The sequence below is a fragment of the Cyclopterus lumpus genome, chromosome 4 (assembly GCF_009769545.1).
Source record: "Cyclopterus lumpus isolate fCycLum1 chromosome 4, fCycLum1.pri, whole genome shotgun sequence".
Lineage (NCBI taxonomy): Eukaryota > Metazoa > Chordata > Actinopteri > Perciformes > Cyclopteridae > Cyclopterus > Cyclopterus lumpus.
In genome coordinates this window covers 12493538-12520602 of record NC_046969.1, presented here as the reverse complement: position 1 = coordinate 12520602, position 27065 = coordinate 12493538, and the positions used below count along the sequence as shown (strand labels likewise).

Sequence of the window (27065 nt, the reverse complement as noted above, 5' to 3'; positions counted from 1 at the left end):
TGCATGTGTGCCTGAGGAGTGTGTGTGTGTGTGTGTGTGTGTGTGTGTGTGTGTGTGTGTGTTTCCTCTGTTTCTCCAACCTGCTTGAGCTCTGCAGATGTAAAACCCTCTGACTTCATTTTTTTCTTGCTTCTTACACTTTTTTTCTTTGTCGTATTTCTTCAAACCTCAGCTACTTAAAGGAATAGACAGTTTTGGAAATATGTTTGTTTTCACTTTCTGGCGTAGAGTTGATCAATACTACTCTCATAAGTGCCCTTTATATATATATGTGGCTGCAGTTAGTAACTTGTTAGCTTCGTACATAGACTGGAAACAGAGCTACTAGCCTACTGACACAATCTGTCTTTCACTGCACCTTCGTATGTGTCTGCGTTTAGAACATTTTATATCTTGTCTGTCTAATGCATAAACAACAATTTCTTCTTTTAAGGGGTGATATGTTACAGAATTTGTTAAAGCGACTGCTTACAGCGAAGAACAAACTCCAGCTGATTACTTTAAATTAAACCAACGAGATACAAAGTTTTAATTAGTGAGTTTTAGAGGTGCTAGTCGGTGGATTTGGGTTCCTAGTTAACTCTTTATCAAGAAAGCAAATGCGTATATTTTCGTAACTAATGTTTTAAGATGGTGTTGATTTTCTCATGTGTGATGAAACAAGGGTGGATTGTGAAACTCTTACTTTATTGTGTTTTAAGCCTCATATTTTGTTTATTTCTATTTGTTTGTTTATGTGTAGTGCCTCCAGCCATGCAAAGAACTGTGGGAAACCAGGAAGGTGCTTTCTCCAAAGTCCTGTGAGGTAAGACAGAAAAAAAGAGCGCATAGTGTATAGCTGTGTGTGTGCGTGTGTGTGTGTGTCACTCCTCCACCAGAAACTTGCTTTTGTTGGCACCATGAAGCTGTTTTCTGACTGTGAATGCCATAAATGAGCATTCCTGTGTGTGTTTATGGAAGCTTATGTGTGTTATGAATAACATATTTGTGAGCTTTTGAATGTATATGCGTGAGTGTGCTGTAGTTATGAGTGTATAATGTGTGTGCGTGTGTATGGGGCCCTAAATTATTATTTGTAAGGCCAGCCGCTGCGGTCTTCAGATTAGTTTTTCATCACAATAGCTGAAGCATGTTACTGGCTGGATGGCTGACTGGTTGAGAACACAGGGTAATTCAGAGATATTAGCCAAAGCTTGTGTTTACATTTTGATGATCTGTAGCCAAGTGCACAGACACAGAGATACACACACACACACACACACACACACACACACACGCACACACGCACACACACGCACACAGACACACACACGCACACACACACACACACACACACACACACACACACACACACACACACACACACACACACACACACACACACACAAACCCCTTTCAGACCAGGCTGAGTCAGTAGGAGTTTACCCAAGGAAACACTTTCACCTCTGCTGTTTGTTTTTCTGCCCTCGAGTGTGTGTTTATACATTACAGATTATTTCCGTTGTGTGTCAACTGTAATAATAGCATTTCCCCCCCTGTTCTTTCTCTCAGAAGCAGACCGAGTGTGTGACGAGCAGGGAGTTTCTGACCTCTCTGAGGTCGTCTCGTCAGGGGGACTGCCCTCCGCCTCAGCGAGCCACCGGATTCGCTGCAGCCTGTGTGGAGAGCTGCTCATTAGACCAGCATTGTCCTTCCCCCAGGAAATGCTGCTCTAATAGCTGTGGACACACTTGCCAAGCCCCAGCCAATTTATATAAAGGTAAAGAAGGCTGGTTGGGACTTGTTTGTGACATCTTGTGGGCTTTATTATGAGAGGTTGCTGCACTAATGGAGAGAACTTGTTTAAATAAGTTGTTTTTGATTGTTTCAATCAGCATGACACTTTGCTAATAGTACCGGTGCTGGTGTTGATCATTGGTTAACCAGGCTATTAGAAACGATCTCTGTCAGCTGATGTGTGGCCATTGGCCATGCTTTGTTGTTTCCAATATTTCATGACATCTAGCTCTTGTTCCTTTGGTGTTTAACTGCACTTATTGTGAGTTGCTTTGGTTAAAAGTGTCAGCCAAATCAAATGAAAGCAATTTAATGTAATAAAGATCCTTATCTATTGCCTGCTTGACTGCATATGAAGTGTCAGACGGCCCCGCCGTGGTTACAAGCTCCAGCTCAAGTCTACATGGAGCTAGTCAGGAATACAGACTGCCTCAGACGCTTATGTAATGAAGATTGGGCTGCTATATTAATTAAACACAAAGAAAATATTGTTTGAGTGATGACAGATTTTGCTTTACCAATTTTGTAATATTTTTTATAAAGTGACTCGACTGTTTGAAAAGCACTGACTATATCCCGTGTGTTCTCCAGTAATTTGGTATGATGGTGTTAGAGACATCCTGTGTAACCTGTTAATCCACCACCTATTCCGAATGTCACTACGTTGATAGTCAAGTCATTTTATTTACAAGTCCCACCAATCACAAAATCTGTAAAAAATGTTCAACAAGAAGACTTTCATCCTCAGACCATCAATCTCACAATCAGTTTGGGTTATATGATGTGATGTAGATTTCTTTCCTGTTTTTTCCTTTTCAATAATACTTCCATGATTTCCTCCAGGTGTTCCTCTGAAGCCTCGCAGAGAGATGAGCTTCGTGGAGGATTCAGAGGGTCGCGTGAAGGTAGTGTGGGTGTCAAAGTTCAATGTCAGCGTGGAGCCGGTCGTTTACATGCTGCAGTCCCGCTGGAACATCGGGATTCATCCAAGTGAAGACCATGCCTCTCCTTGGACTACTGTTGCCATGGTAACTACTGCACCTTTCACTCCTTTATATTGAGGATTAGAATGTTTGGGATATTGCGAGACATTCATATTTTAAATCATCTTTTATTTAAAGAGCTAATTCTGTTTATCACCATCTCTACGTTAGTGGAGCATAATAGTTGATGTAAAAAAGCTGATAGCTTGTAACAGTCAACTGATTCAGTCATTGAAGCTATACAAATGGTTCCCTGTGCCTTTAACAGTGGAACAGCGCCACAAAGTTTGTAACATATCTTTAACTTATAACTCTCAATTTGCCTTGAATGATGAAACTTCTCAACTATGGAGATGGATGTTAGACTCTGTTTCCACCTCATCAGTCTGCTGCCTTGCTGTCTAAACCAGCCAGTCTCCTATTCTGCCAGGGTAAACCGTACGTGTGTGTGTGTGTGTGTAAGTGTGTGTGTGTGTGTGTGTGTGTGTGTGCACACACCGTATGTCCGCTTGTGTGTGTGTGCTTGTGTGAGGTTAGGTAAATAAGCAGAGCTTAAAAAGGAACCACAGGCAGCCACAGTCGTTCCACCGGCTGACTCTGAATGACTGAACGCTCATTATAGACTTAAATAGATGGCTGTGTGTGTGTGTGTGTGTGTGTGTGTGAGTGTGTGTGTGTGGATGAGAAGATTTTAAGCAGTTGATTACATTTGCACTGTCAGGGAGACAAAACATGTGAATCTTTAGCAATTTGAACCATCATTTTGGCAAATCATTTAATTTCACCATTATAAGATGGAATGCCAATCTGACTTTCTACCTCATTAAGTTGTGAAATGTACGTCTTAAAGGAGCGGGGATCAAACCGTCTACCTTGTGGTTACGGAACGACCACTCTCCCCATGAGCTACAGCTAGTTAGTGAGCTTTAGAGGTGCTGATAGGCAGATTGTCTTACTGCCTGACAGAGCCAGGTAACTGTTTCCAGTCTTTATGCTAAGCTAAGCTAATCAGCTGAGCATAGACACAAGAGTAGTTTGTACCAATCTCAGTAAACTCAGCAAGAAGAACATTTTGTGTATGTGCCAAAATATAAAACTACTCCTTTTAAAAATGTGAAGTTCATGTGCTCTTTGAGAAAAAAATACCTGTTTATCAAGATTTGAAGTTTAAGGCCTATACACACTGGGTGTGTGTCAAAGTAACGTCACAAAAATGTGAAATACTATATTACGCATCAAAACTATTCATACCAGCACATTTTAGACACTTTTTTCAAGACAAGATTTGAATAGATTCGCACATATTCACATTCTGTGTGAACGTATTCATGACTTGGTGTGTAAAGGCTTTCAAGTTTTTGTCCCCTAAGGATCGATATTTTCTGTATCTTACCCTCAAAGATGTGTTTTGCTGCCCTTTCTGGTTGACCATTTCAAGCCTGTTTCCCCTGTGACCACACCCAGCATCACTGATGGTTGTAATATCACAGTGTCATGGAGATCACCGGCACATCACTGTAATAAAATAAGAGGTTAAGCCACTGGAGGTCAGCAAAAAGAAAATGTTTCAAGGATGTTAAGTTACTCTTAATCTCTAAATCTGTCATGAATCATGTATAATTGTATTGGTTGGATGAAGAAATTAAATAAAAATGCATTTGAACAAAAGTCTTTCTCTGTCATGCACATTGTCATTGTTATATGTGATGTGTTTGTACTTATAGACGCTTTCTGAAGATGTGGTTCTGTCAGATTTGAGGCCTCAGCGTTGGTACCAGTTCAGAGTAGCAGCCATGAACAGCCACGGCAGCAGAGGCTTCACCACACCCAGCAAACACCACATCTCCAGTAAAGGTAGTACAAACACAGTATTAACTTGCTCTATTGCCAAATCCCTGTTGCAGGTCTGTGACCACACACACACACACACACGACAATATATATTGTCTATATATATATATATATATATATATATATATATATATATATATATATATATATATATATATATATACATATACACACACACACATACACACACACTGTAGGAGGTATTAGCTCTAATGCTTAGCAGACTTAGGTCATATTGGTGTTGCGCCAGGATTGGCTAGGGATATGAATTCCCTGCCATGATTGGCTAACGCTTGTCCGCATTTGAATAATGACTTCAGGTTGGACCAAGCTTTGGAAAAAGGTTCTTTATCAGTTGTGCACTTATGGGAGATTATAAAGAGGTTTCTGAGATACCATTTCCCACCGCCTTCAACAAAACACCAAATAGTAGAATTTCTAATGTAATATAGTTAAGAGAATATACAAGTTGCTCCACGTTGTACTGAAACTTGGCACATCAACATATTAAAGCAATAATGAATGGGACATTTGGGAAATACTCTTATTTGCTTTCTTGCTGAGAGTTAGATTAGTAGATTATCATGTCTGTCCATTATATCTAATTACACTTCTCTTGCCTGTATATAAGCCAGCGTATATCTTTGTACTTTTACGATAGGAGGATTAAGGGTATAATGTATGTGTCTATCTGGAAGCAATGTCATGTTTAGCAAACCACAATGTAAAGAAAACAGAAAAGAAATCAGGAAACATAAATCTGTTACGGTGCAGACAAACCACGACTTCCCTGATTTATCAACATACTGTATATTCTAAACAATATTTAGTGCCTTGAAAATTAAATGTTCTTTTGCTTTACTAGAAGATCACTAATGGATGGAAGGTAGATTTGTGTCTTTATTGTTATGAGAGACAATTTCTCGTAAAAATATATAAACTGAGAATAAATGATGTGTTATTTTTGCTTATGAAACTTTTTGGCTGTGAATCAAAGATATAAAAAAAACATTGCTCTCAAAACGAAAAGCTAAAGTTGAGTTTGGACGTAGTGTGCGGGACATACGCTGCTGAATGAGCCACGAGGTTACCTTGAAGAGGACATCGAGTTAAGTTGACATTATAATGCTCTGTTTTGTCAAAATTATTTTAAATTTGTTCATGTTGTTAGTGTCGTGGATTTTTATTTTTTAAAGAATGACATGGAGGGCTGCTGTGTTGACATGAAGCCCCACTTTGTAACGTTACATGCACAACACTAATAACATGAAAACAAAGTGAAGTGCTGCTACATTTAAAATGAGTTTGACAAAACAGAGCAATATAATCAACAAAGGTGAGAGCAAAGCTTCTTTTTTTTAATTTTATTTTTTTGCAGCCAAAAATTCTAGTTTCTAACTAAACTAACATAATTTATTCTCAGTTTATGTATTTTGTACTTGTTCGCGTAATAAAGACAGAAATCTACCTTCAACACCCAAAACAGGCGTCTGTGTGATTTCTTATGTATCTTGAGCTTTAGAGGTCGTTGTTGGTGGGTTTTGGAAGAGCCAGGCTATCTAATTCCCCCCGTTTCCAGTCTTTATGCTAAGCTAAGCTAACTGACTGCTATAGCATCATAACAGACAGAAATTAGTATGATATTGATCTGCTTATCTAACTGAAGAAAGCAAGTAAGCTTATATCCCAAAATATAAAATTATTATTCTAGGGGTGTGTGTGTGTGTGTGTGTGTGTGTGTATTTTGAGGGCCAGGGTTAAAGGTTAAAGACACACACTTCAACATTCGAAAGAGTCAGAGTCTTGTGTTTCCAGTCCATTGGTCTGATTAGTCAGAGGCTGGAGGTCAGAGGTCACAGATCAGGACGTTTGCAGATGTCAGGATGGTTGGAGTTCCTTCACTGTGACCTGATGTTAACCAGAGAGATAATCTGAATGTCATATCCCCTTTCCTATTTGTTCAGATTTTAGGACCTGCCATCAGTAATTACGAGGGAAGGTCTGATTCAGAAAACTGAAAATTAAAATTCACTGATTGAAAATAAACAAAAAGACTCTGTGTTTTTCTACTGCTGACATTGAGATGCACCCTGCCTATTCCAAAGACACACACACACACACACACACACACACACACACATACACACAAACACACACACACACACACACACACACACACACACACACACACACGCACACACACACACACACACACACACACACACACACGGGCCAGGTCTTGTAGACCTACTATGCTGCCTTAACTTTGATCTCTGCATCTGGGTCAGGCCTGCATGGGGGATGTAGTTCTAATCAGATACATTTTGTGTTCAAATAGCAGCAACCTCAGGATTTAATCTTGCGAGGCTAACAGGGACTAGTGGAGGTCGCCTTTGGTTTGTGTTGTGGTAGCTACTGGAAAGGGCGGCTTCAGGCTTCTCCAGTATCGCTCACCTTTGATGCTGTAAATCTAATTGGTTTTGTAGACTTGAATGAGACTAAGAGGAAGAGAGAGATTCTCCTTTACCCCCCAGAATGGCTTCTCTATTTTGCTGTGCTGCAACAAATTAGGCATTGAGTTATTAGACAATTCATTCAAGCTGGTGAACGGCATCTGCTTTGTAGGAATCATGATCTTAACCCAAATTAGTCTTAGTCTTAGTCTAAATATCCATATATGCTTCCTTGCCGTAGGGGCAGTAGATGACCTGGTATTGGATGTTGGATACAGTTGGGACAAACAGGTTCAGGATATAATCTTCACAGGGGATGTCTTCTCCTCTTTTTTTTCGTTTAATTTTGATTTATTGTCCTTTGAATGTCTACCTCCCAAATCACCAGAAGAGAAGCTCTTACCTGCAGGCAGTACCCAGGGCTGAGAACAGTACCAACAACTATTTTTATTTTGATGATCATTTCTGCCATTTCTCTCTTAACAGCATTTATCTCTCTCACTGCAGACCCTTCACCTCCAGAACCTCCAATAAGTGTCAGAGTGAGCAACCAAACTCTAGACTGGACGGCTTCAAAACCCGGCACCCAGCTCACAGAGAGGTATCTCAATATGGGAAATAGGATTTGATAGATTAATGCGATTTCCCTGCTGGATCAGTAGCTATATGCATCCTTTCAGGTCTGCAGGCTACCCTTATGGGCAGTCAGTCATAACATGTGGTCAAGGAGATGGTCAATGCTGATGGCGTAGCTGCATAATTACAGTTCATCCCTAACCTTCTAAACAAGGTCAGATACAGTTCAGCTGCAATATTCCAATAAAAACATTTAATAATAGAGGTGAAGACTTAAATTGTAGCTTCTGTTCGACATGATGTTGAACTGTGTGCACATACTGAATATAGAATGGATGAAAGTAGACAACCAAACATTAAAAGCAGTTGGCAAACTAGTATTGCATTTATTTTACTGGCAATCAATGTTAGAAAAACATTTACTGATAAACTTTCCTTCTACTTTATTACCACACATTCATTTACATGCATGTTGTGTGTTGTTGTGTTTGATGACTTGTTGCTTTCTCTCCTCAGGTCGGGGGGCAGTGGGGTCACAGTGGCGGTGTTTTTAAGATGGGAGCCCCCCAGAGAGGGAGACCTGCCAGTCCACAACTACAGAATCACCTGGATGTCTCGACATGCACACACAGCGCACAAGCACACACACACGCTGCATACACACACGCACACAGTGCACAATAATATGCACACACGAGCTACACACTCACGCACACCAGAACAGGGTAAAAAGGAAAGCAACAGCAGAGTGACTCAAGGGGTAAGGAAACATTTTTATAAACATAATCACACTAACTGAGATTATATATTGATATAAGTATTTATGTTTTATTATTATCACAATTTCTTTATTTTCTCCTTTCTGTGCCATCTAATCCCATCAGATACACACACATGTACAGCCACATTGATCATATGCTGTGCATAATACCCCATAAATGTTATGTGCTACTACTTTGCACATTGTCGACGTGCTTACAGACATATTTCTACTTCTTTGCTTTTAAGGATCCACAAACCTGCTCACCCAGCCCATGAATCAAATTTTAACCTTGAAAGATTGTTCAACATTCTGGGAAAATGCATATTCACTTCTTTGCCAAGCGAGAAGATTAATACCATTCTCATGTCTGTATGATAAATATGAAGCCACAGCCAGGAGACCGTTAGCTTATCTTAGAGATTGGAAGCAGGTGGAAACTTGCTTGGCCATCTCAAAAGGTCAGAAGATCTGCCTTGTCTCCACTGGTCTTCTGGCAGCCTCACAGTGACAGTAAGACTGCAGGCCAAGAAAAGAGCTCTTCTCCATTTATTTCTGGCAAGAAAGCGATTAAGCGAATAATATTAAGCAACATATCAAACCCCTAAAACCACATTTAACCCTAAAACAGCACTTTGAAATGAATACCGGACAACATGTCTCCATTCTTCAAACACACACTTCAGTTTGTAGGTTTAAATTCAAATGAGTCCTTTCAAATAAAAAAGCCCAGCAGAAGCGTCACCTCTGTTGGCCTACGATTTAGAAAGCATCACCTACATTTTGATTTAGGGGAAATGGAAATTTATAAATATTTAGTGCGTACTGGCAGGACTGTACTTGGCCCCGCAGTTTTATTTAAAGCAAAACCCAAAGATATGACAAAGTTTAGTACAAAGAGCAACATCCAATCCTGACATCTAAGAAGCCTAAATCAGACAATTGTTCTCTTTCTTGCTTGAAAAACAAAAGACAGTTAACTAATTAATTATTGACAAATTGCATATTTAACAATATCACCAATATGTACTTATATACCTATGTATATACTTTTATATAATAAGTATATCTCATCATAGGCCTTTTATGTTCAACCAAATAGTGATATTTCACTATTTGATTGAAATTTTCTTTGGTATTAAAACTTATTCCCATAATCATCCGGTGACCCCTGACCTCAAAGGAACTATGCAGTCCTTAATTCAGGAAGCATGCAATCAATTATTGCACACACACTTATTCTTTCTCTCTCTCTCTCTCTTTCCCCCACTCACACTCACACACACATGCACACTATTATTTAAATGACCAAAATCATATTTCTATATTTTCATAAAACACCCTGCTCAGGTTTCTGAATAAACCAATAGCAGAGCAAAGACCCTCCCCAACACCCCAACACATACTCAAACATCACACCCTTTCACACACACACACACACACACACACACACACACACACACACACACACACACACACACACACACACACACACACACACACACACACACACACACACTCCTTGTTGTCTCCGGGTTGTGATGTTATAGTTCTCTGCAGTGCTCAAACAGAACAGGCTCTGTAAACAGCTACTGTGGTGGTGGTGGTGGTGCAAATTGGAATAACTGATTTAATATATATATAATAATATAATATATATAATGTAGTGTGTGTTTGAGGTTCAACATGAATCAAGTAAATAGGAAAAAAAGGCACTCTATAGGAATGGATTACCTCAAACTGAAGAATATCCTGCTTAACCACCTGTAGCCAGTAAATAAAGCATATAATGAGAATTAGGTGGAGGCATAGTGGAACTGCTCAGACATCTCAATTTAACATTTTGATTCATATAATGAGCAGAAATTAGGTGCGTATTGTCTTGCATTCTTAAAACTTGAAAATGATATCCCAACAAAGTGGATTTAACTTGTTTAAGATAATTTCAGTTTTCTGGATGTGTTATTATGATGATATACATGATATATTTTACATGTTCACTACTTTAGATCTGGTTTTGACATATTCACCCTCTCATTGGCACGCTTGCCCTTTTCTGTTACAACAATTTGTGCACATGTTCCTTGTGGTTCTGACAGACATGCCATTATCTTCACGGGACATAACTTTGTTAGAGTATTATGACAACATGCAGGCAGGGGTTTACAGCGTTAACGTAACATGACATCATAGCCATGTGGAGTGACTGACAACCGAGAGAAGTGGCTTTCCTGCATTTGGATAACATGTTTAACTCAAGTCAAAGCATCTGGGAATGTCAATACAGCACAAGGGCATGAATCAGTGAGTGTTCAGTTATCATAGAAGTAAAGCATGAGATCTGGTCAGATGTTTGGTTATATGTCTGAAGTCTAGATGATAATGAGTTACTGTAGCTGCTAGCAGACAAAGAGAGTGAACCATTGCTGTGCTCGTTGTTTCTCAATTCAAAGAATAACTTCTAAAGAAATACAATAGGTGTCTTGCTCTATTTTATTTAATTACATGTAAGGCTGTGAACAGACAAAGAGGGTGGATATTGCTATCATGATTATAGGTGTGATGATGATGTAATATGTTCACGATGCAACAAAGTCCAGTCAGCAGCGCCAAAGTACCCATAATCACAGTAAACAGCAATGATATTACAGCTTTGACGCAACAGTTATGATTGCCTGTGTAGGGACTGAAAATGTTTCCTTAAAATAGTGAACAGTGTTCTTTGCACAGGATCCATCAGCTTTAGACCCACTTATCTGTTCAACTCTAAGGAGTATTCACTTCAAGAGTAGAGACAAAATAATCAAAAACATAAACCTCCGAGTTTGGAGTTTAGAATGCAAGCATGTTCATATGGACCTGGCTATCCTAAGTAGTGATGGCGATCCCAGACTGAGCCTAGTGGAGCCATTTATCTCTAGTCTGGTTCTCTGTTCTGCTTGGCTGGGCCGCCTGGAATTTAAATGAGGCCCCCCTTACTAGTGTTTCCCACTCGCAGCTGCATCTAGACACACACTGAAACACACACACACACACACACACACACACACACACACACACACACACACATACACACACACACACACACACACATAGAGAGAGTGACAGCAGCATCACAACAACAGGTAGGTAGAGACCAGAATATAATTTCTGTGTGAAATAGTTTTCATATCACAGCAAGAACTGATATTGTATTGCTCTCTATTAGCACATGATGATACTTTACCTAGATGTGTATAAACTGTCAGTCAGGAATTCATGCAGGACTGGAGGGATTTAGCATTACACTAAAGGTAAAAGGGGAAATTGGAGGAAGTATTCAAACATGGAAAAACCTTGACTGAATCAAAGATTGTATACATACTGTTACATATAATGTTCACTGACATTATGCACCAAAATAGAGACACGCTGACACACACACACACACACACACACACACACACACACACACACACACACACTAACACACTCTGACACACACACACACACACACTTGTTATCATCCAAGCATCGCTTTGTTGTGACCAGCTCAAACCCACACAGACAGACAGACCTGATTGACTAAGAGCCTGTTAATGAACTGTCCGTCAAACAGCAGAGGAATGCAGAACAGGTCTGGACTGTCAGTTCCAGCGGACTGACGCACAACACTCAGGATGATGGTGATGAGGATTTTGATGACAGTAAGGATGATGAAGATGGTGGCGGTAACTGTCCGGCCTAAAATCGCGGTCCTGAGTATGTGTTTTGACTTAAGACCCAGGTCAAACTCGAACAAGTGAAAGTGAATTAGAACCATCGTTCCCAAACGCTAAGAAAACTTCTCTGTCCATGTTCCCATTCTTAAATGTGTTTATAGGCACAGTGTGAGCTGTGGCTGCCGGGTTTACTGCCTGCTACTTCCTACTTCCTGTCTGTCCAGACGGTGGCCTACTGGGGTCAGAAGAGGTTGAAAAGTCCCAGAGCCCAAATTGTCTTCACCACCATAACTCATACAGGTAAACAAATAAAGCACTTTCCTCATCATGGTATACGTTGTATATTTGACACTAACACTGTATACAGCAATATTACATTTTCTCCTCAGAATTTTAGTAGAATGTGATTTATTGATTTGTCTAACTATTCACTTTTAATATGATTTACAGTGGTGGTAAAGAATGCTTTACATGGTGCAATAATTATTATATTTAATGGAATATATGTAGCTTGATTTTACATACCATGAATCTGGTATTTTCCCCATTGCCTCTTTCTAGCAGTTTGGATAATCATCATTTCTTCAGATGAATAAATACAGCCACGTGTAAAATCACTAGAAAATTATAACTTTTAGGAAGGCACCAAAGCTCTCGGAGTTTTTACAGATTTGTTTTGTTGGAATCGACAGCAAGAGACTGCACAGCTAAGATCTGCTCTGTAGACGGAGGTTTCTTGCTCATGTAGTGTAAACTGGAGCAGAACTGTTTGTGTCATTGTGATGCAACAATACAGTTACCTCAGGACTCTCTCTAGAGACTAATTTTTGAACATTTCATTAACTTGTCATGACATTAGTAAATACTGCATGTAGAGTCCTCAGTATCCATTTGTTAACTGAGACATAAATCATTTTAGTTAGTAAGTAGTTGGTTTGTCAGCATATTTTGTCTCCCTCCATCTGCAATGTTTAAACTTGTACAGTGGAAAGTGTCAATGTTAATGCAACAGAGGTATTTATAGGTGACCTCTCGGTCAGCCCAGCAGAGGACTATAACCATCTGCAGCTCAATTATCAAACCACATACCAACAATTTTATATCGAACATATTTCCATTTATGATTTAGGAGCATTAATATTTGACTCCATGTTTTCCTCATGCGGGTCAGTTAGGCCAAATAAAACCAATTAGTGTTTCTGAGTGAGTGAATTACAGGAAAGCTAGCGACCAGCTGTGCTCTCGTTGCCGCTTTATGATATTCCTGGCACCATCTAATACATTTATACATTCCATGTGTTATATAAGTGGTTTGTTACAATATAGCTAGTTTTCGGTATTCAGAATAGCTCCTCTATAAGTAAGTCTATAAGCTTACTTCAGAGTGGTTAAAAAAACATTCCTGCTTTAAAAGGTTTTACGTTTCTGACCACATAAAAGCTTTATTGTGAAAGATGTGCAAGAAATATTTTGATGTTCAAAATATGATTACCTTTTACTACCCTCATTGCAAAAGACATGCCATCCAATCAGCCAAAGTTTAAAATTGTAACATCCTCTCCTCTCCTCTCCTCTCCAGGTGAAGACTTCTCTAACGAGCTTCCGTCTTCCTCATCTTCCTCATCTTCCTCATCTCTTCCCTCCTCTCCTTCCCTCTCATCCTCCTCCCCTTCTTCCGCTGACCTCCCCCTTTCCTCCTCTCTGCCTCACCCTGAATCCCCCCTTAACCCTGTCACCCCTGGCAACCTGCGTCTTGAGGTTGCTGCGCCTCATTACCATGACGACCAGCTGCAGGTCAAGGTGTTCTGGAAGTGGCCTCACCAGGGTGAGTTGATTTGGAAACACTGAACAACTCAACAACAGACAAGAACAAAGAAAACAACAGAAAGAGGCAAAACAAATTCATTGCAGTTAACTTTTTTCTTTTTTTTAAGTCCTCTCTTTCCTGCTGTGACACATTTATACTGAAATAGCCCGGCTCATTTAGAAGCTGCTGTTATTACACTCAAATAATCCTCAAATAGGTTATTTAGGCTGAGGCTCATTGTTGCAGTCTTTACCTCCAGGCACATTGATTTAGAACTGCAACCAAACACATGCTTCATGTTGTGAAACTGTCGGGCCAATAAAAATTAATCCACACATTCCAGACGATCAGAATCCATCTTTTTCAATGGCCGTGCACTCATATACTCACATATGCAGAGGCTTGAGATGCAGATTTTGCAAAGATATTCATCTTCAGAGAGAAAGAACTCGGAAAAAACTCAAAATGATTGATGATCATCAATCCAGACTAAAGACAAATTACTATGTACTATAGTTTTTACCAGAAAATGGAAAAATGTTAATGTAAAAGAAAAATGTAGAGAATAGTAGAATGTGTATTAGCGTTCAGCCCGTCATATTTGTCTTACTTTTCAAACAGTCGATAAACACAGGTCCACTTATGTTGTGTCTGTCTGTCTCTCCTTTGCTTCACAGGCCGGCAGAGACATCCTGGTCCATACATCTTGCGCTGGCGTCCACATACTTGCAGTACTAATGTGACAAGCACAGAGAAAACAACAACTGTGCAGGTATGACTGACTTGTATGTGTTTCTGTGTTTGTGAAGTTGTGTATAGGTGTCTATTTCTATGTAAGCTTTGTTGTGTCTTTTTGTGTGTACGTGAGTATCAGAGATCAGATTTCAACACCATAACTCGGATCAGTCTGGAATGCTCTGATCCTCCGTCTGAGAGTAGCTTTGTCTCTGCCTAACATCACTTTTACCATAACTCTGTCAAATCCCTGGCTGAATTATATATCCAAATAAAAGCATGAAATATAGGGAGGGTTTTGAATGAGAATGCTCTCTGGGAAAGTACTTTGCAGAATGAAATGTGTCACCAAATGTGTCACCAAAATTAAAATAGGCAAAACTAAATCTGCCTTAAATCCAAATTGAATCACCACCTTCTTAAAAATGCATCTATTTAAAAAACAAAATCACAAAGTGAAGCTGCAATAGAGAAAACTGGTACTGAGTGTGTACAGTGCACTTGACATCTGCCCAAAGCATATTCATCACGCGAAAACTAATGCATGGGCTTCACCCAATGTTGTCCTGGTGTCAACCTCCATCCATCCATCCATTATCACCCGCTTATCCGGGGTCGGGTCACGGTGGCAGCAGGTTCAGCAGGCCGACCCAGGCCTCCCTCTCACCCGCAACACTTTCCAGCTCATTCTGGGGGATCCCGAGGCGTTCCAAGGCCAGCCGGGAGATATAATCCCTCCAGCGTGTCCTCGGTCTTCCCCGGGGCCTCCTACCAGTTGGACGTGCCCGGAAAACCTCTAATGGGAGGCGTCCAGGAGGCATCCTGACTAGATGCCCGAACCACCTCAGCTGACTCCTTTCGACACGAAGGAGCAGCGACTCGACTCCAAGCTCCCCCCTGATGTCCGAGCTCCTTACCCTATCTCTAAGGCTGAGCCCGGCCACCCTACGGAGGAAGCTCATTTCGGCCGCTTGTATCCGAGATCTCTTTCTTTTCGGTCAACGGTGTCAACCTCTCATCTTAAATGATCACAGATGCAGTGGGTTGATAACTATCAAAGTGCTGTGTGCAATTTGCTGAGGTCACGGAGCAGGATTTTTGTTCATTGAAGTTTGAGTTTTAAAACAGTTAGACCATTCTTCGCCATTTGAAGCTGCCAAGTGCCACTTTGTGTTTATTTTAACCTGGAGCTAACGAGCAGCTTATGTGAGACAGGAGTTTAAACACTCTTCTTTGATGCTCTCTCTCCCAGAGCACCCATCACACCATCACAGGCTTGCTGTTTGCCTGTAAGTACCGGGTCTCCGTGGTGATGAAGCCTGACCAAGGGTCAGAGGCTGTTGCCTGGGTTACAACCCCGACTTGCTCCTCCATCAGGGTCAGAGGAGGCAAAGCTTTGAGCTGCAACACTGAGGGTAAAAAAAACTTCTTTTATCTGCACACAATAACCTTCACGGGGTTCAAACTGTTGTCAAATTAAACCGACTGAAATGGTTTTTTTAAGTGTTCTGTCACAAATGAAGGAAATGTGTTTTGTTTGTGTCAGAGCGCCTCCTGGCAGGCAGAAAGGTGGTACTGCGTCCAGAACGACTATCGGCAGACTTTCAACAACTTAATGGCACCCTGCTCATGAATCTTCGCTGGAGGATATCCCATCATGCACCGGGCCTGGCAGCTGTGGAGGGGTTCCAATTCACTTGGACACTGCAATCAGGGGTTACCATGGCAACGGAAGGGCATGAAGACACACTTATCTCCCAGACACAGACAATTGCACCGGTGAGACACAAAGATGTCTTCAGTGACAGCATTGTGTTTTTCTAGCAGCAGAAAGAAAAGGCCTTAGAAATATGAGATGTGTGTGTGTGTGTGTGTGTGTGTGTGTGTGTGTGTGTGTGTGTGTGTGTGAGTGTGTGTGTTCCTTCTCAGTAGGGATGATGAGTCAATACGTATTTTTATATCAAGTTCCTTTTTTTCTGTTAAGTTTATACTTAAAAGAGGCAGGGTCAGCATTACAAGAATGGAACGTAGTATAAAAAAAGGACCACCTTGACAGAGCATTTACATATTGTGCAATAAAGTATAAGTCTGGTGATGCTTGTGTTATTGTCAAGCAGGGTACATGTGTGTCTCTGAATGTATCCTGTTTCATCCTCCTCAGTCTCAGCGGTTGGTGACAGTTTCTGGTCTTCAGGCTGACAGTGTTTACCAGCTGCAGCTCCAGGTGCTAACAGCAGAGGGCAGCAACGGCGCCTCAGTCTCCAAGACCATACATACTCCAGCTATCAATGCCTCCCTTTGAGGTAATGGTGATTTCACAGAAACAACTCTTTTTTTGTGTAGGTGTGTCATATGAAAAAAATGTTTTATCATGTCAGGTTTTCCTGATCCGATGTGAGGTCCCGGGACAGGGATGTCATATGTGTACAGATTGTAAAGCCCTCTGAGGCAAATTTGTGATTTGGGGCTATACAAAATAAACTGAATTGAATTGAATGTTTTGAATATGTTTCTATAAAATAATAAAAACCCTTCATCTTTTGTCCACTTAAACTTAACTATCATCTCTTCCAGGCCAAAACCCCACAGCTGTCGCCATCTGCTGCACCAAGCTCATCTTCACAAATATCAACTCCAACAAAATGTTGTACAAATTGTAAAAAATAGGTTTACCCGTACATGATGCCAGTTTAATAAAGCACTGAGTACTTGCAGTTAGTCTAAAATGTGCATCCTTAAAACATATATGTTGTATTTGTTATTAAAGCTGCAAAATGTTCACTGATCCTGACTGGCATTATTGCCACAGCAATACAGGACATGTATGTGCAAAGCGAGACTCCTTGCAGGACTGCATCTGTATGTTTGGTGATTAAATGGGACTAATCAGGTAATTTCTAATCATCGGAGATCACTGGAGCCAAATGACACTTATAAAGAGACTTATAATGCCATTTTGTTTTTGATCATGCAACTAGAGAATGATAGCACTGACCATATGTACAAAAAGAAATGTATAGCAAAACGCTGACTGTGTTCATTTCAATGAATAATCTGCATTATTTGTTTAAGCCAGTGGGTCTGAGTTGGTGAAGCCTTGTAGTAGGCTGAAATATGTTTTTATATTTTGTTCATTTGTTTTAAATTTGCTTTGAATCTGCTTGTTGTATACATTTGGAGTCTTTTGCAACATTACTTTACATCATGGTATACCAATTTACCTATAATATGACATTTTTACATAGTTAATATAGATATCCCCGTGGTAGATATTTCTTTGTTTTGCAAAAAGCATTACTTTGAAATGGTTGGAAAATACTGGTGTCAAGCAATCAGTAATTATCATGTTAATATTCTGTTTTTTTTTAACATTTAACTGTTGATAATTTTGTACTTAATTTCTTTACTTTTTCGACAATTAGTTTTATTTATTGTTTTCCTGTCTTAGTTTTTTGTAATTAAATATTACCAAGATACATTGTGTGTGTCAGTGATCTGTGGGTTAGAAAAATGATAACGGGGATAATACCAGTTTGTATTATATTTTGCATTATATATAATTATACAATATTCAAAATTAGAATTAAATTTAAAAAATCGTTTTCCTTCTACTATTTTCCTATATCTGATATGGCAACACATTAATTTACATGTAATGCCTAAAAAAGCAAATACAAATAAAAACATGTAAACAGGAGTTAAATTGTTGTAGTAGACCCTCTTGCTGTCTCTTATGAAGTATACATTCAAGAAATGTTACTGTAATATGTTATCGTGGGAAGATAGGAAGAGGAATTTGAAGGTTACTTGGGGAGAGCGTCCGGACGCAGCCGGCGCTCGCAGAGACCGACGTCGTGACGCAATCAACGAGCGACGACATCTTGAATTGTTGTTTCTTCAAATCGTGGTCAGATGAAACTCAGTTTGACATTTCACAGACAAGGTAGTGTATGCTTGTGTTTGTTTTCACTTACCGCCATGCTGTTTGCTTATGCTCCATGTTACCTCAAAAACATATTCGCACGACCGCTTTTGTCTTCGGGCGCCTCCAACTTGCTACTGAAAATGGAGGAAATGAGTGCAGTCGGTGCTTTGTGTTTACGCCTGTGTTTTGGCTGCAGTTAGCTTAAGGGGCTAGCTTCGAGGCAAGTACTCACTTTGTAAAAGTGTAGAACGCGATTTCAAGTCAAATTATGGGATTGCGCGCCGTGTTCTTAAATATATTTCTGCACGATCTTGCAGCCCCAACGTCTCTCGACCGGAGGACACGGACCGTTAGTTCTGACTGAACATCTCAACTTAACGATTGAGGGCATTTTAGCTGGCAAATATGCAAATGATTAGCAAAGCAGCTACTAGCTATTTTATCTGAATACAGTGAATATTCGCAGCTCAAGAAGTCTCGCTGCAATGTTGCTAACAAGCTAACTATCACTGTCGCTTTTAAACGAAATATCTGCTCTGTGAAAACGTGATGAGAATGCACAACAGTCAATTGAGTAGCTTATTTGTTGTCTAACGTTGGTCATTATGTGGTGCAAAAAGCGAGTTAGTTACAAGCTAAAACAAAGTAGCAGTGATCCAACCTGTTAATTTAAGATGATGATATCACTGCTGTCACTTCAGTTTGGCAACTTTTACACTGCAAATATTTATGTATACAGCTTACTGAGAAGAGCTTGTTAACATGTCTTTCATATGCTCTTATTCTGTGCTCTAATCAGGGGACCATGGTGGTGTTACTGTTCCATTCAGAGTCTACCTGTCAATGAGGAGCACCTTATATCTGACATGTTCCAGTCTGTTGTCAAGTCGGTGACCTCTATGGCTTGAGAACAACCTTTTCTTTCACAAAGCAAAAGTACTTTGCAGAATAATTCCTGGAGGGAAGCATCAGGACACAAATCAAGGAAAGGACAAAACACAACACCTAACATTCAGAGGATCCAAAGGAAGGAGAAATAAGGCGTTTGGACAGGGGGGTGTTGGGGATGGGGTTGAAGAGCCAAAGGAGGACGTCATGGTTCACAGCGGCTCTGCATCCCCAATGAAAACAACACCATCAGCCTCACCTCATTTAACTGCTCCTGCTACAGCGCCTCCTCCTCTAGTGCCTCCACATGGAAATACTACAAATCAGGATCTGACCCCTGCCAAACTCCTTACCACAGACCTTACCTCCAACTCAGTCTTGACCCAGCCCTCTAATCTAACTCCTGTTGAACCTGAGCTCCCTGTTGTCACCTCAGCAAGCGCACTTGCTACTAACTCAAGCCGAGTGTCATCCTGCTCCTCCACACAGACACCTACCACTACTGAGGGCCAAGTCAATGGCCGTACGTCAGGCAGGAAGAGGACTCCTAAAGCCTGTGACTGCTGTGGCTCCACCGGTACAGGACACAATGTCAGAACCTTGGGCAGAGGGAAAGGGAGAGGGAGAGGAAGGGGGCTCGGAAGGGACGTCAGAGACACCCCAAAAAGGAAAGTGGAGGGCCTGCTGACTCGTATTAAGTGTTTTGATTTGACCACGGAGAATGTAGAGGAAGCAGATGATGAAGTTGACTGCTATGAGAAGGTGCAAACGACTCTCGTTGTGGCTGATACACAGTCACAAATGGATGTTGCTCTGCCTGTTACAGTCTCCCTTCAGGATGAACCACTAAGGATTTATGTTGCTCCAGAGAAAAGAGATGCACAGAAAATGGAGGACATGTTGATAGAAGGGTCAGGGGGGAAAGGAGGTGGTGATGGCAGGGATGTGGAGATGATATTGTCTGGAATAGCAGGCAAGGGAGCACCAGTAGCAGGTGGGAGAGGAGGGGGGAAGATGGTGGGAGCTTTGTCTGCATCACAAATGGATGTAGAAGGTGGAGTAAAGAAGGGAGGTTTTGTCATCAGTTCTAAAATGGATGCCCATGCTCCATTAGTGTTTATGCAGAGCCACAGGCAAAACAAAGATGCAGACATGGACCATGGAGGGCAGACTGACACCAGCTCAGTTAAATCTTCATTTGAAAACGGAGACACGGTAAACCTGAGTGACACTGAACCTGAAGAGGATACAAAAGAGGGCAACATGACAGTGAGGGAAATGGCAAATGGGCTACTTTCTATATCCAGACAGTCGGGTGCTTCAAGGTCAGGATCTGCCCAGGACCTGGACTCTGATATGCAGGTGGACAAGACTCATGACAGAACAGACTTGACGTCTCTACCAGTAACTCTGTCCAACGGAAATGTCCCCACAGCAGAAAATACTGACCATTGCTCCACACTTATGGAGGTGGAAACTTCTCGTCCAGCTGTGGTTGCCCCTCCATTCCAGGGCCCTGTGACAGTGGTCAGCATGAAGTACAGCTGGGCATTAAGAGACCACAGGCTGTACTGTCAGCCTGGAACCTGGGTGGGGATGGAAGAAGTGTCAACAAATGGACGAGAGCTGGATGGAGAGAAGCAGGATAAAGAAAGGCTTGAGCAGCTCACTGATATGATCCACGGTAAGATGTGCTCTGTGTTGTTGAAATGAAGCATTGTAAATCATTTAGCTTTTTACACACAAACTAAAACAAGGGCTGAGGGCGGCGCCTTTTCTGTCATAAGACATTTGTAAAACATGTGGCAACATCCGGGAAATGTTGAACTTTTAAGATAAGATAATCCTTTTATTAGTCCCGCAGTGGGGAAATTTACAGGATTACAGCAGCAAAAGGGTAAAGTGGGATATTTTCTTATTTGGAAATACGGTCTGAATTATATGGGTAAGAACTAAATGTATGCGTAGTCGAGGCACTTTCTAAGCTGATATGCACATTTCTTTACATGTTTTGTTTGTCATCAAGTATTTCACAAAAACAGTTCAGAAAGTCGAGGCTTATTATAGTTTTCATAACAGCCCTAATTTAAGAACAATCCTGATTCACCCAAAATGTTCACATGGGTGAACAGCATTGGTCATCTGCACATTCTCTTTTACAATTTCAAGAGAAAACTCTTATAGTTCTGTCCCCATAGAATAAGGTTTAATAAATGTTTTTAGTTTTGGGAAAGCCTGTTGTTGGCATCACTCATGTTAGCAAGGGAATAAATGACCGCAGCGTTGACACAAACGGGTTTAAAGGATGTGCAAATATCAGCAGTATGTATATTACTTGCATTAAATTCATAAAAATATAACACCGTAAATCTATTTACACACAACTCTGACCTGGATTTGGGTTTTAACACTCAGAAAAAAACTAAACTGCTCATCTTCCAAACAATACCTTGTTTGTGTTATTAAGCCCATGGATCATAGGATTCGGTGATAGTGACTTCTTGTCTTTCAGAGTTCCTGGAGAGCTTCTACATGAAGTACGGCAGTTTCATTCCTCTCACTGAGAGTGATGTCCTGGAATACCTGAAGAAGAAAGGCAACTCTGACCCCAGCAAGTTAGTGGCACACACACAGACACACAGACACACAGACACACACACATCCTGAGGGTTTATCAGATGTTTCAGCTCTATGCCTCAACCACACAATCAATTATCCAATGATACAGATGAAAGAGTTTATGCTAGCAGCAGTTGACCAGAATAATGTATAACATAAAATGCATATATTGCAATTTTGAAAGACAAATAATACACAACAAACCATAAAATGCATAATTTACTGTGTGCTACGAATTTCTTCAGTTATGATCAACAAGATGTGTGTTAATTTACAATAAGTATGAGCTTTGATGAGCTTGGCATGCTATTGTATATTAAATCTGGCCAGTTGTTTTATTCTGATGTTAAAACGGCATTAGGAAGAATCGCAGAGGCGCCTAATATTAACGTCACAGCAGTCTAATTTCCATTGAAAACTTGGAAACTTTCTTTTTTGTAATATTGTTTTTAATCTCTGACCTTGTGGCATCTCTTTCCTTATCTGAACCATCATATTTGTTTACAAGTATAACAAATACTTCAGAGGATTGCATACAATTTCTACTGCATTTCCCTCGTTTTTGTTTTAGGGAGCTAGACATCAAAAGGGAGATGGCTCGGTATCGGGCGGGGCTGGCCTCTGCTCCTATCGCAGGCTTCATGGTGTCGTATAACAAACACACCCTGGGCCTGGAGGACCTCGGCACGCTGGAGGAACAGAACTGGCTTAATGACCAGGTGAAGACGGATGAAGCCTCGAAACATCTTTTTTTTTGTTGCCATCATCACTCTTCTTCATACGCTGTCCGACCCTCAAACACAAAAGTCACCTTTAAAAGTTGGAATTCATGAACAATGAAAAGAAAGATCTCATTTGTTGTTTTAGTGACGTCAACCGTACATTGAATCTTTTTCTGTTTGCTCAGATCATCAACATGTATGGAGAACTCATAATGGAGACAACACAACACAAGGTAAGTGAGGGTATGTTTGTATGCTGAACATGAAAAATATAGCAAACTGATATATAACTTATGACATGTAAAACAAATTAAATTGAAGACATGGGATAATAATGAGATTTTTAGACATGATTTTATTAAATATGTGTAATGTGTCAATGCATTTTATTATTTCTCTCTCAGGTTCATTTTTTCAACAGCTTTTTCCACAAGCAGCTGGTTGCCAAGGGTTATGACGGTGTGAAGAGATGGACTAAAAAAGTAAGGAGGAAGATGGGACAGTTTGGAGTTTTTTGACAGTATCATATTACCGGTAGTTAAACTTTAATGTCACTATTTTATCTCCGGTTTTTAGTTTGCCTTTCAGAGTCTGAGCTTGTCAACCATTTTCTTTGTGGAGTCATCGCCACTGTTGTCAACCACAGTCTAAATTAAATTAGCTAACTACATAAAGTATGTGAAGTAATTCATGAGGTCGCCTCACTGTTAGTCGTGCAAGTAAAGCTCAAAAAGTGTGAAAACAGAAATGCTGAAAAACCTGTTGGTCCTGTGTGTTTTGGAAGTGTTGCCCAATTATCATTAGTAGTAGTAGTAGTAGTAGTAGTAGTAGTAGTAGTAGTAGTAGTAGTAGTAGTAGTAGTAGACGCAAGCAACATTTAGTATCTTGGATATCTAGTGTGTGTGTGTTAATTTGTGGGATTATTTCAGGTTGACCTGTTCTCCAAGTGGCTGCTGCTGTTTCCCATCCATTTAGAAATCCACTGGTCTCTCATCACGGTCACCATGGCAACCAAAACCATCAGTTACTATGACAGCCAAGGCATTGTCTTCAGACACACCACTGATGTGAGGGCCTCTGTGCATGTTGATGTCTTTGTAGTTTTTGGGTGATTTTTGATCTCTGTGGAACAAACAAGATCGTCAGTAATCGGATCTTTCTGCTCTGATAAATGATTGGGCCATAAATTACTGGCAAGAGACTCCATGAGATGAATAGTGGTTTTATTAGCTTGTTGGCGGTAATGTCAGTCAAAATTCAGGTTTTTCATCATAAGGTTTAAAGAAGCAGATTGTACTTTGACAGTAAATTAGTAGATTATGTGTTAAAAACAAATTACTGACGCCATCCAGACATGTTGCTCTTACAATCTGCTTAAGTAGAGTTGATTCATTCCTGAATACCCTCCACTTTCTTGTTGAAAAGGACAGTGTACTGGAATCTGAATTAAAGTCTCACAGTGGCAAGCTGCCACGTCTGCTATTCCTTTGCATTCTTTGCTCAACATAACTCCTCTTGTGTGTGTTATTCCCTGTCAGAACATAATGAAGTATCTTCAGTCTGAAGCCAGAGAGAAGCAACAGGCAGCTTTCCAGAAAGGCTGGAAGATTACCATCATCAAGGTAACTAAACCCTGGCTGTCATCTTCATACTATGTTCACCGTGTGTCCTGAAGACATTCAGATTGCCCGGCACAGTTGATGTTGGTAAGAAAAGGAGAAGCCTCCTCCTCATTGCCAAGTTAATTATGATAAAAGGAAGACTCTGCAACACAATGTAAATTGCAATACCGCAGAGAGCATTTTTGTAGTCTTTAATGTTGTTGCTGCAGTCAGGAGTTACTTATACCAATACATCAAGTTTCTTAATTACTGTCTCACTACAGAGTCAAACATATACTATAGATGCTTGTGTGCACAGTGAATATATGCATATAGTAACACTCGCAGGAACAGTGAGTGTGACATCTTGTGTTGCCTTCATGGCTGTGACTTGTTGCCCCCTCAGGGTATTCCTCAGCAGAAGAATGACAGCGACTGTGGCGTTTTTGTCCTTGAGGTGAGAGACTTTTCTTTATCACCGTCCTCCCATCCTTTGTTCACACATGCCTTTTCCTCATCTCCTGTCCCTGTGTCCCTCCTCTCTTTGCATTATCCATCTTTTCTTTTCCTCGGCGAAAAATAAATGAAGCAAAGCTGTGTCTCCAGCGTGTCTTTCCTGCCCCAGGTCTCAAAGGAGGAGAAGCTTCTGTCATTGTCCATGTTTAATATGGCAACCTAGCTGTGGTTATGGATCATTTTCCCTCACTGTTTTATTTTTTCTGTCTTGGTCTGTCAGTACTGCCGTTGTCTCTCTGTGAAGCAGCCTCTTCTGTTCAGTCAGGAGGACATGCCGCGTATCCGCAAGAGAATCCACAAGGAGCTGTGTGACTGTCACCTCAGCGATTGAATGACTGAATAACGGCCGCGTTCCCTCACTGCAGCTCGCCTTGTTATATGAGACAGTCTGTCCAAGTCTGTCAGAGGGCCTGTGTTACTGACAGTCTGCTACATAAGCTAATGCAACGCGGCCCTTTATCCTCCAGGGAGCTCTAACTGCCACTCGGCCTGTTTGACTGGCGGCAGAGCAGCTGCTCAATTGGACCTTTTTGTGACTTTTGGGAGATCAATAACAGTCTGCGGCTGATTTTGACTTGCAAGGAACTACTGATGTGGCCCCCCACTGACCCACAGAAATGCTGGTCCTTTACCCATCAGGTTGTTTTTGCATTCTACATGTACTTTTCCCAGTGGATTTCAACCAAGTGGACACAAGGGAGCTCTGACTTGGACTGAGAACACGTCCATTGGACCAGCCTCGCCCAACGAGATGGACCTCGCATCCCAAATGGAGTGGCCTTACATCCCAGATGGCCATTTTCACCGGAACAACATTTTAAAACTGTTTATTTTATGCTGGACTGTGCTGCAGTCTCGCACCTATTGTGATATGCGTGGTTTCTAACATGTCTAATAAAGTTAGGATGTTTTTATTCAGTGGACCAACTGTTCACTTAAAACTTGAAGGGTTGGTTTGGTTCTCTCTGACTCCAGATGTTTGCACGGTTAGAGGCCTTTCCTTTGAAGAGTCTAGATTATCAACTGAATGTACTGATCACATATTCTTCCTGACTGCCTCGCAGGTGCAGACTCAGCACCGTACCGGCTAATGGCACAGTTAGGCTGTGGCTTGAAACCGGGATATACTTTTTTTTAAATGTAGTTTATTTTTATTTTTAAGTATCAGTTTTTGAAACCGTAATCCAAATCATTTCTTATTAAAATTCCAGTTTTTCCACAAACTTTTTTATGCCTTTTTTCTTTTGTAGTGATCCCATTCTTAGCTGAGTGTTCCCATTCTTGTGTGACCATGAACCCATCAATTTGAGTTAAACTTTTGTCAAATTCATGTTCTGCTGTACAGCTAGCTGCTGATGTGAGGACCACCGTTTCCCTTCATATTAGCCACACAGGTGCAGACGTTAACAGAAACAAGGGGACCTCAGCTGTTTTCATTCTGTCCTACCTAGATTTTGTTGTTATATTCCGTTAATGTATTTACAGATTGAATTGTACTTTTACTGGCCTACTACTGTACATGCTTGCTTTGGCTAAAAACTATAGTTGTTTCTTGACTGTTTTTATTGTTGTTATTAAAAACGCCAATACTGCTGGAAATGAGCTTTTATCTTAAGTGATTTTGAAAGACAAGTGCAATGGTGTGAATAACAAAAATGCTGGAACAATTTATAGTATTAGGATGGATGACTGTACTTGTGATAATTGAGGTTTATTCTACCCCTGGAAATATCCCCTTCTAAACAATTTCTCAGCACAGTTGGCTACATTTATCTGTGATGGTGGCAGTCGTTTCTCCCTCATCAGATGTCCTTGAGATCCAGTACCAATAGAAAAGAAATGTTACGGCCAAGAGTAAGGAGAGGAATTGACTGTTCAGTTCAATATTCTGATATCAATATGATTATGTGGAATAGAAAGCAAATCATTGCTTTGTATCCCGTTTTTTAGTGTATGACCGCAGGGACCTTTAAGTTAAATTTTTCTCTCCACCATTGATCGTGTGACTTCAAAGATACTCTTATCTTCTTATCTCCTCATTAAAAACTTAAGTTAAATTCATCTTTTTTTTCCATTTATAAAATAATCTCTGAAAATGATCAGATCTCTTAATTAGTGGGTAATTAGTGAGCCCTTAAGGATCTGTGTTCTG

At 40.6% G+C, this 27065-nt stretch overlaps 2 protein-coding genes across 3 annotated transcripts in view; both read left to right on the top strand.

Annotated features, from left to right (window-relative positions):
* The window catches only part of anos1b (anosmin 1b), a 37980-nt gene extending 21036 nt beyond the window's left edge, over nt 1-16944 (top strand). The window contains exons 3-14 of the mRNA XM_034531334.1: nt 743-805; nt 1552-1759; nt 2620-2804; nt 4484-4613; nt 7571-7664; nt 8156-8399; nt 12262-12400; nt 13680-13925; nt 14585-14679; nt 15895-16057; nt 16189-16421; nt 16804-16944. Coding sequence (XP_034387225.1) covers nt 743-805; nt 1552-1759; nt 2620-2804; nt 4484-4613; nt 7571-7664; nt 8156-8399; nt 12262-12400; nt 13680-13925; nt 14585-14679; nt 15895-16057; nt 16189-16421; nt 16804-16944 — 1941 coding nt within the window. The remainder of the gene's footprint in view (nt 1-742; nt 806-1551; nt 1760-2619; nt 2805-4483; nt 4614-7570; nt 7665-8155; nt 8400-12261; nt 12401-13679; nt 13926-14584; nt 14680-15894; nt 16058-16188; nt 16422-16803) is intronic.
* Nucleotides 16945-18478: 1534 nt separating this feature from the next.
* Nucleotides 18479-26512, top strand: LOC117729789. 2 transcript variants are annotated; one of them, XM_034531157.1, is made up of 10 exons: nt 18479-18585; nt 19367-21139; nt 21968-22070; nt 22646-22793; nt 22982-23029; nt 23201-23278; nt 23726-23863; nt 24335-24418; nt 24804-24854; nt 25175-26512. In XM_034531157.1, exons 2-10 carry the CDS (start codon nt 19663-19665, stop codon nt 25223-25225), a joined length of 2178 nt encoding a protein of 725 aa, XP_034387048.1. In that variant the 5' UTR covers nt 18479-18585; nt 19367-19662; the 3' UTR covers nt 25226-26512. The 2 variants fall into 2 exon arrangements, with proteins under 2 accessions (XP_034387048.1, XP_034387047.1); XM_034531156.1 differs by having other exon boundaries at nt 25134-26512.
* The last annotated feature ends 553 nt before the right edge of the window (nt 26513-27065 follow it).